The sequence below is a fragment of the Capricornis sumatraensis genome, chromosome 18, assembly GCF_032405125.1.
Source record: "Capricornis sumatraensis isolate serow.1 chromosome 18, serow.2, whole genome shotgun sequence".
NCBI lineage: Eukaryota > Metazoa > Chordata > Mammalia > Artiodactyla > Bovidae > Capricornis > Capricornis sumatraensis.
This window is the reverse complement of record NC_091086.1, coordinates 43,821,786-43,838,036: the sequence shown is the minus strand read 5'-3', so window position 1 is coordinate 43,838,036 and position 16,251 is coordinate 43,821,786. Positions and strand designations below refer to the sequence as shown.

The following is a 16,251-nucleotide window of genomic DNA, read 5'->3' as shown; positions in this document are numbered from 1 at the left end:
ATTCCATGGACTGTATATCTATGGGGTCGCAAAGAGTCGGACACAACTGAGCGACTTTCACTCACTCATAGATACTGTAAAACTGTTGGAAGTTGTTAAATACATTGATGAGGACATGTGACAAAGAACATTTGAGGAACACAAATTTTTTAGCATTGTGCTCACACTGCAGGTATAAGGGATTGAGTTGTTATGATGAGAGTTGGAAGGAAAAGAATGGATGGAAGGAAAGAAGAAATACCAAGGAAGGAATAAATTATATGAGACATTGTGAGAATAGTCAAAGGATAACTGGAATATTTTTGTCCTATTGTTCAGTCCCCTAGTCAGGTCCACCTCTTTGCAGCCCTATGGACTGCAGATGCTAGGCCTCTCTGTCCCTCACCATCTCCCAAAGTTTGCCCAAGTCCGTGTCCATTGCATTGGTGATGCCATGCAGCCATCTCATCCTTTGATGCCCTCTTCTCCTTCTGCCCTCAATCTTTCCTAGCATCAGGGACTTTTCCAATGAGTCAGCTGTTCACATCAGATGACCAAAATACAGCTTCAGCATCAGTCCTCCCAATGAGTATTTAGGATTGATTTCCCTTAAGATTGACTGGTTTGACCTCCTTGGAGTCCAAGGGACTCTCAGGACTCCTCTAAGCACACAAAAAATAGAATGTTGCTAAAAGCAGTTTGAAAAGGAGTTGGTTTGAGAAGGAAATAGAAGAGGAATAGTAAAAGAGCTAGGAAGAGAAAACTAGAGAAAAAGGTTTCAGGAAGGTGAGGGTGGTTGTCTGTATTTTCCCAACTTTAACATGTACATGTTGATACATATTTAAAAATAAAAAATAGAGTGGGAGTTTCATGAATACTAACAGCAAGTTCATTCCATCTGTCCTTTGGGATTTTTGTTGTTTGCTGCCACTGATATGGCATTTTATGTTGTTTGGGCAGCAGGATAAGGGAGATGGTAGAAAGGTGTGTTTGGGGAGGGATTTTAGGGAAGCTTTTGGCCATGCTTCAGGCAATGCGGAATCTTAGCCAACAGGGATTAAACCCCTGCCCCTTACAGTGGAAGCAGTGTCTTAACCACCAAACCACCTGGGAAGTACCAGGAAGTAGTGTTTTTAATTGCCTGTTTTTTCTTTTAAAGCTATAAATATTTTTAAAGGAATTTAAATATTAACATGTCTTTCTGTTTATATTCTGTATGATCATGGAGTTCTAAAAAAAAGTCTCTGTTACTTCTTTTAAAAGCAAACAACTATTAGTAACCATCATTTGCCAACATCAGCGTTTTTATGGTGTGAATCTTTGGCAGCTGTCAGAATGACTCTGATATTTTAAATGATACACACACAGGAAACTGACAATTGTTTTAAGAGTACATGAACTTGGATTTTTTTAACCCATGTGTTAGAACTATAATTATTACCTCTTACTTTTGAAGACAGAATAACTGTGTGTAACTAGTCTCTCCATATGGGTTAAACTTTTAGAGGCACAATGATAAATAATCATGAATTCAAATGTGTACTTTCTGATGTGGTATGTATTTATCATAAAGATTCTATGTACTCTATAAGAAAACTTACGGGACTTCCGCCTGAGTCTCTGAAAAAACATTCACCTCTTCCCTTTTCAAGGTACCATGGTTTAAGTCATTAGGAAATCTCTTAAAATGGATTTAAGATTATTCTGTAAAATCCATTTCTCTTCTGCTTCCTCCTCCTTCCTTCTTTCTCTCCCTGTCCCTTCCTTTCTGAAACATTAACTGAGGTGAAAGTACCCTGTAATATTTTTTCTAAAAAGGTTTTTATGATGGATTTCTGGATTATCTACTAAATGTGTACTTTTTTTTTCTTTACAGAAAACAGAAGTGAATATGCTCTTGTATATAGCAGACAATCTAGCCTGTTTTCCATACCAGACACAGGAAGAGCCGTTGTTTATAATGCATCATATAGACATTACACTCTCTGTTTCCGGTAGTAACCTACTGCAGTCATTCAAGGAGGTAAGTCACACACATTGCTATTCTTAGTGCATCTTTCAAAATGCAGGCATGCTATTTTCACTGTTTTGTTTCTCATTGTTCTTTTTATTGTTTTCACAGGTATATAAAATCTTTGTAAATAAACTTACTGAAATCTAAATAGTGCTTGAGTTGGAGAGAGGAAATGAGTTGCCATTTCATTTCCATTAAGAAAGTTCTTAAAACCATTTCATTCCAGATCATTTAGGTGGAATTTATACATGCATATACTTACATGCATGCACACGTGTGCACACACACACATACATACATGCGTGCATACATGGATTGTTCTGTTGATAAGCCATCCCATGTCTTTATTTCTCCCACTTTAAGCACTGACCTTAAATGTTCAGTGTCCATTCATATATTCATTTAAACCCCATTTTAAGAACGCCTTGCTCTTTTATAAATCTGAAAATACTGTAGATAACAATAGTACACTTGAAGAGATACAGATATGAATATAAATAGCTTACTTACAAGGAACATAGAAAATTTATACTGTTGATTTCCTTATCCCTGAACACCAGAATCATAATGGAGTTGGTATATTGTATGCCCAAAATCTTTACTAAGGTTTTGTTGTGAACTTTATCTTTTCTTTCATGGTTTTTAAGAAGAAAATATAGTTGGTTTAATTGTAAAAGCACCTGGTGTAGCCCTGGGAATACAGTAGGTACACTCAGTAGTTTACATTCTTTGTAAATTAGTTGGAATATTTTCATGTACCTGATGATACAAGTAAAAATTCTCATTTTTACTTTATCGTTGTGCCCAAAACTCAGCCTGGTCAAACTCATAAATCAGGGAGATTATTTTAATACCTAAGAGTTAGAATTACAGAGGTATCTGAACCCTTGCTACTTGAAGTGCAGACCAGAACCAGTAGCACCAGCCTCACCTGAGAGCTTGTTAGACGCGTAGAACCTTAGGTCCGCCCTAGACCTGCTGACACAGTGTTTGCATTGTTGATAAAATGCCTAGGTGTTTAATATGCACATTGAGGTTTAAGAGGTTAATAATTTCCCAAGAACTTGATCCATCATGTTATCTTATTTTACTTCATTAACTGTTATAAATATACTTGTTCATGTTTCTCCTGTTTTATTTCTTAACAGCTGTATTTTGAATATTGCTTTGTAATCTGATCTTTTCCACCTCTGGAAACCAGTTGGCTTTGTTTCTTTTAAAAAGCTAACGGTTTCATAAAGTACAAAGAAACAATTTAATTTTTTAAGAAAAACTGCATGTTATCTTGCTGGAAAGTTCTTAAATGGGAGAGTTTAAAAGAAGGTGGGGGAATTCAAGACCTATTATATTTTCCTATAATTAAATTATAATTACTTCTTTTCCTCTATAATGGCTTACCTATATACAAAATTGTTACTTCTATAATTTATCTTTCATTGCTATCGTATAGGAAAATTCTTTCCCTTGGAATGACATTCCAGAAGGGTTTAGGGAGAGTGGCTCAGTAGTTGCAATGGATTTTAGTCTTGGAACATTATTCTCTCCCTAAGGGTTACATCCCCAGTTGTTCACAGAAAGTCAGAGAGTTTTGATATATGGAACACTAAATTGCGGGTGCGTTTGAAGCTGTTGAAGGAAGCATATGTATAGTTGTTAGTGGTATTTTCATTTTGTTATTTTTTAGACAGAATAATTTCCTCTTTTTTTCAGTCTATGGTAAAAGACAAAAGGAAAGAGAGAAAATCATCTCCTAGTAAGGAAAATGAGTCAAGCGAGAGTGAAGAAGAAGTCTCCAGGCCTCGAAAGTCACGGAAACGTGTAGATTCGGATTCAGATTCGGATTCAGAAGATGATATAAATTCGGTGATGAAATGTTTGCCAGAAAATTCAGCTCCTTTAATTGAGTTTGCAAATGTCTCCCAGGGTATTTTATTGCTTCTGATGTTAAAACAACATTTGAAGAATCTCTGTGGATTTTCTGATAGGTAAGATTATATAAGCAGTGAAAGAAAAACTTGCTGTCTTCAAATAATGAAGAAATATGAAACTCAGTTTTGATTGCATGCTGAATATTAAAAATCCTCCTTTTTTATAAAAAGGAGTTTGTTCCTTTTAACTGCTATATAGTGTTTTTGTTGTATAATATACCATAATTTGTGCATTCTGTTATTGAAGAGAGGAAAGCTATATTCTTCTCATTGAAGATAATGCATCATAAATTAAAAGACTTATTATGTTGGCTTCCCTAAAAAGATATTAGAGAATTAGGCTAACCTTAAAAATAGATGGCAGGGACTTCCCAGGTGGTCCAATGGCTAAGACTCTGCATTCCCAATGCAGGAGGCCTGGGTTTGATCCTTTGTCAGGGAGCTAGATCCCACATGCCACAACTAAGACCCAGCACAGCAAAATAAATAAAATGAATAAAAGTAAATATTAAAAAAAAAAGATGGCAAATTCAAGTTTTTAAAGAGCTGTAAATGAAGAATAAATAGATGCAGACCAGCTAGGCTAAGTTCTAACAGGATCCAGTAGTCTTTAATGTACACTATCAAGGTAAGAGAAAAGTACTAATAACTTTGAATGTGCTATAATTTTATTCATCATCAATCACTACACTGCCTGTACCCATGGAATTTTGGACATTTTTCACATTCATTGAAACCTTATGACGTTAAATGTTCATAGGGACAGATAATGAAATGAATAAAGTGGACCCAGGTAGGTCATTAGCACAATGAAAAGAACACATTTTGGGTTCAGATATTCATCAGCTTGTTGCCATGGGAGAAGGTGGGAACAGTGTGGCCAAAGCTTCCATTTCTTTCAAGGGAAACTAGAAAATCCAGATGTTAATGAGAAATACCTTGATGTTAAATACTAGCAACTGTAGGACCTACTGTGTTTTATTGCACTTCACAGATACTACATTTTATACAAATTAAAGGTTTGTGGCTGTCTTGCTTCATGCAAGTCTGTTGGCTCCATTTTTCCAACAGCATTTGTTCCCTTTGTGTCTCTCACATTTTGTAGTTATTCAACAATATTTAAATGTTTTTCATTGTTTTTTTATGGTGGTCTTTGATCAGTCATCTTTGATGTTACCATTGCCAAAAGATTACAATTCACTGGAGACTCATGATACTTTTTAGCAATAAAGTATTTTTTAATTGTATATGTACGTTTTTCAACATAATGCTGTTGGCCCACTTTAAATAGACTACAGTATGCTGTAAATGTAACCTTTATATTCATTGGGAAACAAAAAATTGATGTGGTTCACTTTATTGCAATAATTGCTTTATTGCAATGGTCTGGAACCAAACCTGTAATGTCTCCAAGGTATGCCTGTAATTCAAAACAATTTAAAACCTTGTAAAATCTTGGAGCAGTGCTAAGGAGATGGAAAGATTTTGAAATAGAGTTGTTAATAATATGAAGCAGGTTTGTAAACAATCATTCTGGCCGTGTAGAGAATGAAAAATCTTAGAAGAAGAAGGTAAGCCAGTTAGGTAGCACTGAGTGATTATATTAAACCTGTGCTACAGTCACAGTCATGGTACTGGAAAACAGACATGAGAAACTACTTTCATTTAAAGGGTGCCTCGATTCAAGACAAGCACTGAGGAAAGCAAGAGAACAGCACTCTTTAATCTTTGATTTTGTGTCTTTACTTCCCTTTTAAAAATTATTGTGTATACAGTTTCACTGGTTAAAATCTGTATGACAGAAAGTTTAGTTATAAGTAAATAAAACTTAACTAGAATCCATTTAAATGTAAATGTCTGAAAAAATTTTTTACATTAATGGTTTTATTTTCCTAAAACAGTAAAATTCAGAAATATTCTCCATCTGAATCTGCAAAAGTGTACGATAAAGCGATAAACCGGAAAACGGGAGTTCATTTTCATCCCAAGCAAACACTGGACTTCCTGCGGAGTGATATGGCTAATTCCAAAATCACTGAAGATGTGAAGAGGAGTATAGTAAAACAGTACCTAGATGTGAGTAGTAAAACCAAAATATGTTTCATTTTGGTAATGACTTTTTAAAATGTGAATACTTTTGAGAGGGCTGCTGTCTTTAGCCTTTTCTGTTCCTTTTCCTTCTGGCAACCAGTATCACTTGTTCATGTTTTCTTACAGAAGAAGTACAAGTATATATATATATACACACACACACACACACACACACACACGTATATATATGTATGTATATACCCATTTAACAAGTGTGTATGTGAGTGTATTAATTATGCTTTTAAAATGTCTTTAAGAATAGGCAAATGCAGGGAATTCTGGGTGGTCCATTGGTTAGGACTCCACACCTTCACTGCTGAGGGCTCAGGGTTCAATTCTTGGTCAGGGAACTTAGATCCTGAAAGCCATGTGGAGCAGCTGGGAAAAAAAAAATAAAGGGCAGATTCAGAGAGACAGAAAATAGAAGCGAAGTTTACCAGGGCCAGTGGGAGGGAGGAATGGGGAGTATTAAATGGGTACAGATTGAGTTTCTTTTGGGAATGATGTAAAAGCTTTAGAAATAATGGTAGTGATGGTTATGCAACATTTTAAATATACTTCATGTCAATGACTTAAGCACTTTAAAATAAAGTGGTAAATTTTCTGTTTTACCACAATAAAAATTTTTTAATGTTTTAAAAAATGTTTTTCAAGATTGTCCTAAAAAGTAAAAATAAAGTCTTTAAATTTAATCTACTTAAAGCTGGTAGTTGAATATAACTAATCATGATTTTCTTAACTACAAATGTAAGCTACACAACGGTTTTCATATTATTCATAGACTGCAAGCCTTATACTTTAAAATTAGCATTTATTTTAGTTCTTTAAAATTGTTTCACATCTTTCATTTATCCTTATACCCTCTTGGTGGAGAGCAGAAGGAACAGAAAATGTTTAAATGTCTGTCAGTAATTAGTAATCACTGGCTGCTTGATAATTTGGATCAGGGTTAGTGACATCTTGCTTATAGGCGAAATCTGGTCAGCTGCCTGTTGGTGTAAAATAAAGTTTTATTGAAACAGCTCTGCGCATTCATTTCTGTATTGCATTTTAGCCTGCGGAGCCAAAAATGCTTCCAATCTGGCTCTTTACCGAAAACGTTTTCGAGCACCCAAGTTGGACAGTAGTTAAAGTCTCTTTCACCAGCATCAAACTACTGCCATGGAAAACATTTAGGAATTTGACAGTCTTGTTTGAATTGTTTACCTCAAATTCTAAGATAATATCTAATTTTTGTAGTTCAAACTTCTCATGGAACATCTGGACCCTGATGAAGAGGAAGAAGAAGGGGAGGTGTCAGCCAGCACAAATGCTCGGAACAAAGCAATTACCTCGCTGCTTGGAGGAGGCAGCCCTAAAACTAATGCAGCAGCAGAGACAGAAGATGATGAGAGTGATGGGGAGGATAGAGGAGGAGGCACTTCAGGGGTGAGGCGGAGGAGGAGTCAGCGTATTTCGCAGCGTATTACGTAAAATGATTTTTATGTGCTTATATATGTCAGTCTATTCAATGTACACCAAGTAATGTAATACTTATGAGAGAAAACATTTTGTAGATAGAAATTCTCTACTTACCCATTTATACATCTTTTTGTAGAAAGTTTAACATAAAAGACAATAAAAAAGAAAAAACAGAAATGAGATTTATCCAGCATAAAAGGTTATTAATTTTTCTTTGGATTGTATTAATGTGTGTTACCCTTTTTTATTGTTGCTAAATTTTATGTAGCTTTATGGTTCATATGTATATATAATTTTATATATCAATAAGAGTAAAGACACGGGTACAAATTAAGAGATACATGGTTTTACAAATATATGTTAACCCCTTGGCGCTGGCGGTCACGGTGCGTCTCATTGCCGGCAATGGAAGTGTGCTGGGAAATCCCAACTCCCGGCGTCAAGGGATTAAAAGCAATAAAAACAATAATTTCACTAAAATTATTTTGTGTAACACTTGGTCTTTTTTCCCCCCTCCCAATGTTTTAGTCATTGAGAAGGTCAAAACGAAATTCAGACTCTACGGAGTTGGCAGCACAGATGAATGAAAGTGTTGACGTCATGGATGTCATCGCTATTTGCTGTCCAAAGTACAAAGATCGACCACAAATTGCAAGAGTAGTACAGAAAACCAGCAGTGGCTTCAGTGTTCAGTGGATGGCAGGCTCCTACAGTGGCTCCTGGACTGAGGCTAAGCGCCGTGATGGCCGCAAACTGGTGCCTTGGGTAGACACTATTAAAGAGTCAGACATTATTTACAAAAAAATTGCTCTAACGAGTGCTAATAAGCTGACTAATAAAGTTGTTCAGACTTTACGATCCCTGTATGCCGCCAAGGATGGGACTTCCAGCTAATGAATTTGTACATGCAGCCAAATTTACAGGAGTTTTTTTTAAAGGCAGAAAAACTTGAATATCAACATTCTGGCAAAAAAAAAAAATCAGTTTTATGAAGAGTAAGAATGGAACCTGGGATGCAGGAACAAAAGAAGGAAATGTTGGGCAAACATTTTTGTGGGAGCTCCCTTCGCTGTTGTGCAGCAGAAACAGATTCTCAGTTCATTTTTACTCCCACTGTATTATAGTTTAACAAAAATTGTTTATATCTTGGAAAAAAAAACTTTCTGTTTAAAAATAAACAAGTGAATGTTGGAAATTAGTCTGTTAATGTTCTTAATAAAGTGTTCTTGGAGTTTAACCTAGCAGCGGATGGCTTTCTTTAGCTTAGCCCAGTTTCCAGGGAAGCATTGTTTTTTCCAGGCTGTAAAATGGCAGAATCTCCTGGATATATAATTTATTCTGTTGGAAAAAAAAAAAAAGCATGCAGTATCTATGACCTATCTGCAGAAGGAGTTTTTGTAAATGTAGATTTTGATGTATTAGGTCACCCTGAAAACAATACAAGAAAAGGGATCCCCAGACTACCTGGTGGAGCGAATACTGCAATAAATTTTTTTACTTCTCTTTGTTACTTGTCTGTTTCCATTTGAATTTCTTATTGTAAAGATCTGTTTAAATCCATTTATATTATTTTGCAGTCTTTTATGTAAAATTTATTATATCACTGGTTTTCAAGACAAAACATAAAATATTGTTTATACAGTTTGTATAGGCTGACTTCTGAATAATTGGTATCTATTATTTTCATTCCCATAAGAGGGTGTGAACAATTAACTCCAGGGTTTTATTGTATCCTACAATATTTAGTATTAACTATATATGATTTAGCACTGTGCCAAACACATTTTCAAGAGTACATTTTGATAAAAAAAGAAACTATAGTTTGTTCCTTGTATGCTTCAATTTCTTTCTAGTGATGTCATGATGGTAATATTTATTTTTTAAACCTCGGGGGAAAAGTTACAGTCTTGGGGAAAGGTAACAATCATGCTATTTTGGGAAACGAGCATTTCTTAGTTAAAATTATGCCATGTGTTATTTTAGAAATAGAATTGAAATGACTATAACACTTCATAATAACATTACATTTTTCACGAGTTATTTTTTAATGCTGAAAAAGGAGTAATTTTACTAGTTGAGATGTTTATTCATTTTCTATTCTAAATGTTTTATACATCTTTGGGGAGCAGTTGTCATTTATTTGTTTGTTATTACAGATGGGGAGGTGGGTATTTAATTAGTTGATTTAATAGTTGATGCTCAGAAATAGTAATGCCTAAAATTTACAGAGGATGAGGTCTGTTTCAGATTTAAATCTTTTTAAAAATATGTACTATTTTTTAAGTCAGCTTTTTAAAACTGACCTCTAGAATGTTAAGTTTTATGAAATTGGCCAATAAATGAAGATACTCAATTTGTGAGGAAGAGTGACATTGCCATAAAATACCTTTTTGTGAACTCCTATTAAACCACTATGAAAATAACTTTACAGGATCTATTTCCTATGTGGAATTATTTCAGAACATTTTCTTGAAGGAAATGTTTTCTCATTCTTCTTTTTCTTCCACTTAATTGCATGTTTCCTCTTCCTTTTTACTGTGAACTATGTGGGACAAAACTAGATTGGGTTTCCCCCGCGTTGGAGTTTTATCAGCAAAAGGTTAAGGTGACTTTTGAAAACAATAATGATATATCAGTAAGAGTAAAATGCCAGTTAGGAAAAATTGATAGAATATAAAGTCCAGCCTCTAGATTTCTAAGACTGAAGCTGTGGATTTAAAAAGCCAGTTTTGAATGCTGATGTTTAATGATGTATGCTGTCTTTTAATTTCTTTAAACACTCTGGTAGTTAAACGTGTTATCCCCATTTTGTGATAAGAAAAACTGAGGCGCAACAGGATTCAGTAATCTGATTTTAAGAGTTAGTTATAATAGGGATTTAAATTTAGCATTGGAGTAATTGCATCTCACTACTCTATGCTGATTGCTCACCATCATTAAAGATGATCCTTTTTGAAAATGAACCAGTTCTTAAAAGATGCTTTGAGTATGCATATACTTAGGGATCCTATTTACCCCAGTTAACCTCAACTGGTCATAGATGAATTGCTGTGTTTAGGAATTTTCCATATATTCTAAGCTTCAGTATTTGAGCTGTTAGTTAAAGCAAATGTTGATGTAACTTGGGGCTTCCTAGGTGACTCAGTGGTAAAGAATCTGCCTGCCAATGCTGAAGATGTGTCAACTTATCAAACCTTCACTTTTACATTAATATGAAACCTAGTATTTTCTTACAAATTATCTACTAATATTCTGATACAGATGGGTATTTTTTTTTTAAATTCATACCAAAGTACAGATACAGTAAACAGAATTTAGTAATCTCTAGTAGAAGAAATTCTGAACTTTAGGGGAAAGTAGTATATAGCTTATTCAGTTAATATGTCAAGTATTTGAATTGTTAGCAGGTAACTGAAGCACACAACAGGTTTTAACAATTGTAGTCCACTTCATGAAGACAGGTAAGTCAAGCTTTTCTGTCCAGTGTTGATTTCATGACCAGGAAGCAGATTTATCCTGTATTCATTTAGAAAGTGAACTTATCCAAGAAAGTATATGGTTCTCCCTCCCCACACACCATGTTTAGTTACATAAAGTACTTGTCTTCGTCACTATCTTAATGTCTAGATGGTCTGCATCTTCAGAACTATCGATATCAACCAGAATAAGATCACTTGGGTAAATATAAAATGCATCAGATTACCCATTTAAAATAATTTGGAACATTTGATAGTAATTTTTGCTTTATGAAAGTTCTACTTATTTGAACCTTTCACTCTTTGCCTTGCTCATTCTAAAACTAAAGTTTAACTTACATAATTTTTCATCATAGGTATTAATTATACAAATGATGTGAATTTTTTTTTAATGGCACTGCCCTGTTGGTCCCATTTGAGTATAAATTTGGTGTGATAGAAAGGTCACTGCCCAAATTCCAGTTTGTATAGTTTGTTGACCAAGTGGTCATAAAATCCTCATGTTTTACATTATAGCCAAGCAAAAACCACCACTCATCCTTTCTTCTTCAGACCAGTTGTGTATGGTTCCATTGCTCAGAGTGATGCTGTGTGCACACAATTTTATTTTATCATAATTTTTTAAAACTTCTAATTTTTGTTATAGAACCAGCATATACTCACCACTCAGTTTCAGTCAGTTCTGAATTTCTGATCAATCTTGTTTGAGCTATACCTGTATACTCCTCTCTCTCATTTTTCTGAAACAAATCCCAGGCACCATGTTACTTCACCTATAAAGATATCTTTAAATACTAAATAACTTCCTGACCTCAAATAGCCAGTAACTTTTCAGTTTTCTCAAAACATTTTTTGGGCTTAATGTTTCTTCATCTATCTTTTACTCTGCGAATTTTTTATGATGAAACTTGTTTGTCCTTGGATACTTAAGAAAAAAGTTAATTCTAAATAATAGTTATTTTCTGCTTTTTAATCCTTTTGCTTACCTGAATTTATTGTAGGGTTGAGAGGCATTGTCTCTCATTCAAACTTGCACCTGCATAACTAGAACAGAGGTACCACTACAGAGATAATGAACAAGGAGATAGGTCTAGTTTTCAGAAAGGTGGTGATAAACATCCTTTTCCATTTTAGTTAGCAAATGCCAGGCAGGCAATTGGAGATGAAGACCTGAAGAAAGGAAACAAGTTTAAATAGATAACAGAGGATACTCTGGGATTATAGCTCCTCTGTTAGTCAGAAACTTTATACTAATTATTGCTTGAAATAAATGGATTCACAGGCTATGTTATTGTGGTTCAGTCGCTCAGTCATGTTCAACTGTGCAACCCCATGGACTGCAGCACACTAGGATTCCCTGTCCTTCACTCTCTCCCAGAATTTGCTCAAACCCATGTCCATTGAGTCAATGATGCCACGTAACCATCTCATCCTCTGTCGTCCCCTTCTGCCTTCAGTCTTTCCCAGGTCTTTTCCAATGAGTTAGCTCTTTGCATCAGGTGGCCAAAGTATTGGAGCTTCAGTATCAGTCCTTCAAATGAATATTCAGGGTTGATTTCCTTTAGGATTGACTGGCTTTATCTCCCTGCTGTCCAAGGGACTCTCAAAGAGTCTTCAGCACCACAGTTTGAAAGCATCGATTCTTCAGCACTCAGCCTTCTTTATATCCAACTCACACATCCGTACATGACCACTAGAAAAACCATAGCTTTGACTAGATGGACATTTGTCCACAAAAATGATATCTGTGCTTTGTAATATGCTGTCTAGGTTTGTCGTAGCTTGTCTTTCAAGGAGCCGTGAATTGTGAATGTCGCTCAGTTGTGTCCGACTCTGTGACCCCGTGAACTATACAGTCCGTGGAATTCTCTAGGCCAGAATACTGGAGTAAAGTGTGTTAATTTCGTGGCTGCAGTCACTGTCCTTAGTGATTTTGGAGCCCAAGAAAATAAAAGTCTGTCACTGTTTCTGTTTTTTCCCCATCTGTTCCCATGAAGTGATGCAACTGGATGTCATGATCCTTGTTTTTGAATGTTGAGTTCTAAGCCAGCCTTTTACTACTCTTGCACCTTTGTCAAGAGGCTCTTTTAGTTCCTCTTTTTTGGTGTTAGGATGATGCCATCTACATATCTGAGGTTATTTATATTTCTCCCAGCAATTGTGATTGATCCAACCCGGCATTTTGCATGATGTACTCTACATGTAAGTTAAATAAGCAGGGTGACAATATACAGCCTTGACGTACTCCTTTCCCAACTTGGAACCAGTCTGCTCGTGTCCAGTTCAAACTGTTGCTTCTTGACCTGCATAGAGGTTTCTTAACAGGCAGGTAAGGTGGTCTGGTATTCCCTGGTCTTGAAGAATTTTCCACAGTTTATTTTAATCTACACAGTTAAAGGCTTTAGCATAGTCAGTGAAGCAGAAGTAGGTGTTCTTCTGGAATTCTCTTTCTATGATCCAGTGGATGTTGCCCATTTGATCTCTGGTTCCTCTGCCTTTTCTAAATCTAGCTTGAACATCTGGAAGTTCTCAGTTCACGTTCTGTTGAAGCCTAGCTTGAAGTATTTTGAGCATTACCATGCTGGCTGTGAGATGAGTGCAAATGTGCAGTAGTTTGAGCATTCTTTGGCATCGCCTTTCTTTGGGATTGGAATGAAAATGGACCTTTTCCAGTCCTGTGGCCACTGCTGAGTTTTCCAAATTTATTGATATATTGAGCACTTTAACAGTATCATCTTTTAGGATTTGAAATAGCTCAGCTGAAATTGTCACCTCCACTAGCTTTGTTTGTAGTAATACTTCCTAAGGCCCACTTGACTTCCCATACCAGGATGTCTGGCTCTAGGTAAGTGACCACACTATTGTTTGTTTGTTTTGTAAAAAAAAAAAAAAAGTATATTTTTACTATATAATTGAAAGACATTACAGTTTTTGCTGAATGGAATTTTGTCTCTGTGTGTGTGACTTTTTTCAGTCATTATTTAATCTCAGGTATGCAGAACCTTAGAAATGAAAAGTTATTTTTGTGTTAATTTGTCAAATAGTTGTAAGATCTTCATCTCTGGCATTAGCCTTTTTCTACTAATATGTGTCAGTGTAAGCTTTGCTTGACCATAACTCACCTAGAATTATAATTTAGGCTTCTCATTAGATTGCAGAACAAAGAAAATGAAAACTAATTATAGTCTCAATTTTGCTGTAAAAGCTAAAATGAACAGTGAATCTGCACATTTCATAGTTTTTAAAATATTTAGTTATACAGTATGAAGGATCTGAGGAATCCTTTAAATGTTCTTAACTACTTTGTAATTCATAAACTTCTTTGAGAAGAACATGATGAAAACCATGAACTCTCTCCTTAGAAAACTGAACAAATTAATATCCGAATTTGGGCATGCAATTTCTAAGGATTCATGGTCATCCCACCTAGGTCTATGTACAAATGCCCTGACTTGAAAATTCACGGATTATAAATTAGAAGATTTTTCTATTTCAAATTCTTTTTAAGAAGGTGAAATTGAAACTCAAAAGAGGCGATGTGTTATCTATAAGCTACATACCTACTTAGAGCCAACCGTGAGCAACACTTGGGGCTCTTATTTCCTAGATCAGATACTGAGAAAGACTTCATCTGTAAGGCCATTCTTCTGTCACCCAGTAAGATCTGAAGGTAGGCTTCTTGATGACTTAATAACTTTGGAGATGCCTACCATCCTGCTAGATAAATGGATATAGTAAGATGTGATATTTTCTGTTCTGTTTTTAGCTATTTTTTGCATTACCTAGTGTGATGCAGAAGACTAAAACTTGGATTGGTGAGAAGTCAGAAAACAGTCTGAAGCCACGTATGTTTGAAGTTTCGTAAATAAAATCACTTAGCCAGGTTAGGTGGAAACCTAAAGTGTGAGCATCACAGGGTGTTGATAGTAAAATATCAAAAGATGAAGTTGAAATAGAGATAAGTATATAATTTTGAGAATTTAAATGTGTAGGCAGTGGAAGGACCTCAAGCTAGGGACTACTAGAACCTCACTCTGGCTGCTACTAGAGGATAAATTTGAGGGTGTCAAGAAGAGGACATGCATGCAATATCCTCTCAGTGATGGTGAGAGCCTGAACTAGGACAATGATGGTAGTAGGGATAAAGGAAGACTGAAGAATTCAGATGTATTCAGGAACAAAACCAGCAAAATCAACAGCTGACTGATGCGGTAAAGAGAGCCATCTGGAATAGCTGTCAGGGTTTCTACTTTAGATGACTAGGTTGATTTTAAATATGTTGTGAGTGAGTGCCTATCAGATGTTCAGGTGATGTCCAGAAGGTGGGAATATACACAAGCAGGACACTTTTGGGGGAAAGTTTGGGCAGGGGCTGTGTTTGGGACTCATCAGCCATGTGAGTTGCAGTAAGCAGTGCACAGCCAAAGAAGAACCTTGGAGACAACCAACACATAAGATGCAGCCAAAAAAAAAAAAAAAAAAATGCAGTTGAAATGGAGACAGAAGAAATGACCAGAGGAGTCTGGGAACAATCCAGAACTAAGGGATTAAGAGTTTCAGGAAGGTGGAGAGCAACACTTGAAGTGCCACAGTAAAACAGACTGAAAAACACTTGATCCCACCATTCAGGATGTAAATAGAAAGCTCTAGGGACAGTTGATTCAGAGAGGATGAGAGCAAAGCCAGATTGTGGTTGAGTTGAAAAACGAGATCAGGAAGAGCAGCAGTTTAAAAGTTTGGAAGGGCTTAGAATAAATATCCTCAGGGTGGTAGTTTAGAAAGATCACTCACGGGCTACCACATGGAGGATTGTGAATATGCCAAACTGCATTGTTTTTCTCCAGCATTGCTCAGCTGTACAGCGGAAGTGATTAATCAGTGAGCCAGGAGTGTGAGTTTGTTGGCAGTATAGTCAAAGAGCTAGGTTGAGAGAAAGTGGATCAAAGTTCAGAGGTCTCCATGAAGCGGAGGAGCAAGTAAAAGGAGGGTGGCAGAGTGAAAGTGATGGAGTCAGAGAGGATACAGAGTAGCTCTGGAGACCAGGTACAGAGTGTGACTGTAGGAACGAATGAGCCAAGTGAAGAGGGGCAGCTGGGTATTGGAGAGATGCAGGAATCGCAGGCTACATTCTACACTCCTTGCCTGAGCTTAAAACACTGGAGTCTAACTCTTTCCTGTCATACTGTTTGTCTCAGAGATAACTTGGTATTAACACTGGTTCATTAGTTTTTGCTAATTCAGTCATTTGACAAGTATTTGCTGAGTGCCCTGCTGCGAGCAATCAACTGTACTGGACCCATTG

At 36.0% G+C, this 16,251-nt stretch overlaps 1 protein-coding gene across 1 annotated transcript in view; it reads left to right on the top strand.

The window, feature by feature from the left end:
• The window catches only part of NIPBL (NIPBL cohesin loading factor), a 113,442-nt gene extending 104,533 nt beyond the window's left edge, over window positions 1-8,909 (top strand). Inside the window, exons 42-46 of the mRNA XM_068990355.1 lie at window positions 1,856-2,002; window positions 3,704-3,978; window positions 5,823-5,997; window positions 7,252-7,440; window positions 8,002-8,909. Of these exons, the coding sequence (XP_068846456.1) occupies window positions 1,856-2,002; window positions 3,704-3,978; window positions 5,823-5,997; window positions 7,252-7,440; window positions 8,002-8,367 (1,152 nt within the window). The 3' untranslated portion in view covers window positions 8,368-8,909. The remainder of the gene's footprint in view (window positions 1-1,855; window positions 2,003-3,703; window positions 3,979-5,822; window positions 5,998-7,251; window positions 7,441-8,001) is intronic.
• Window positions 8,910-16,251: the final 7,342 nt, after the last annotated feature.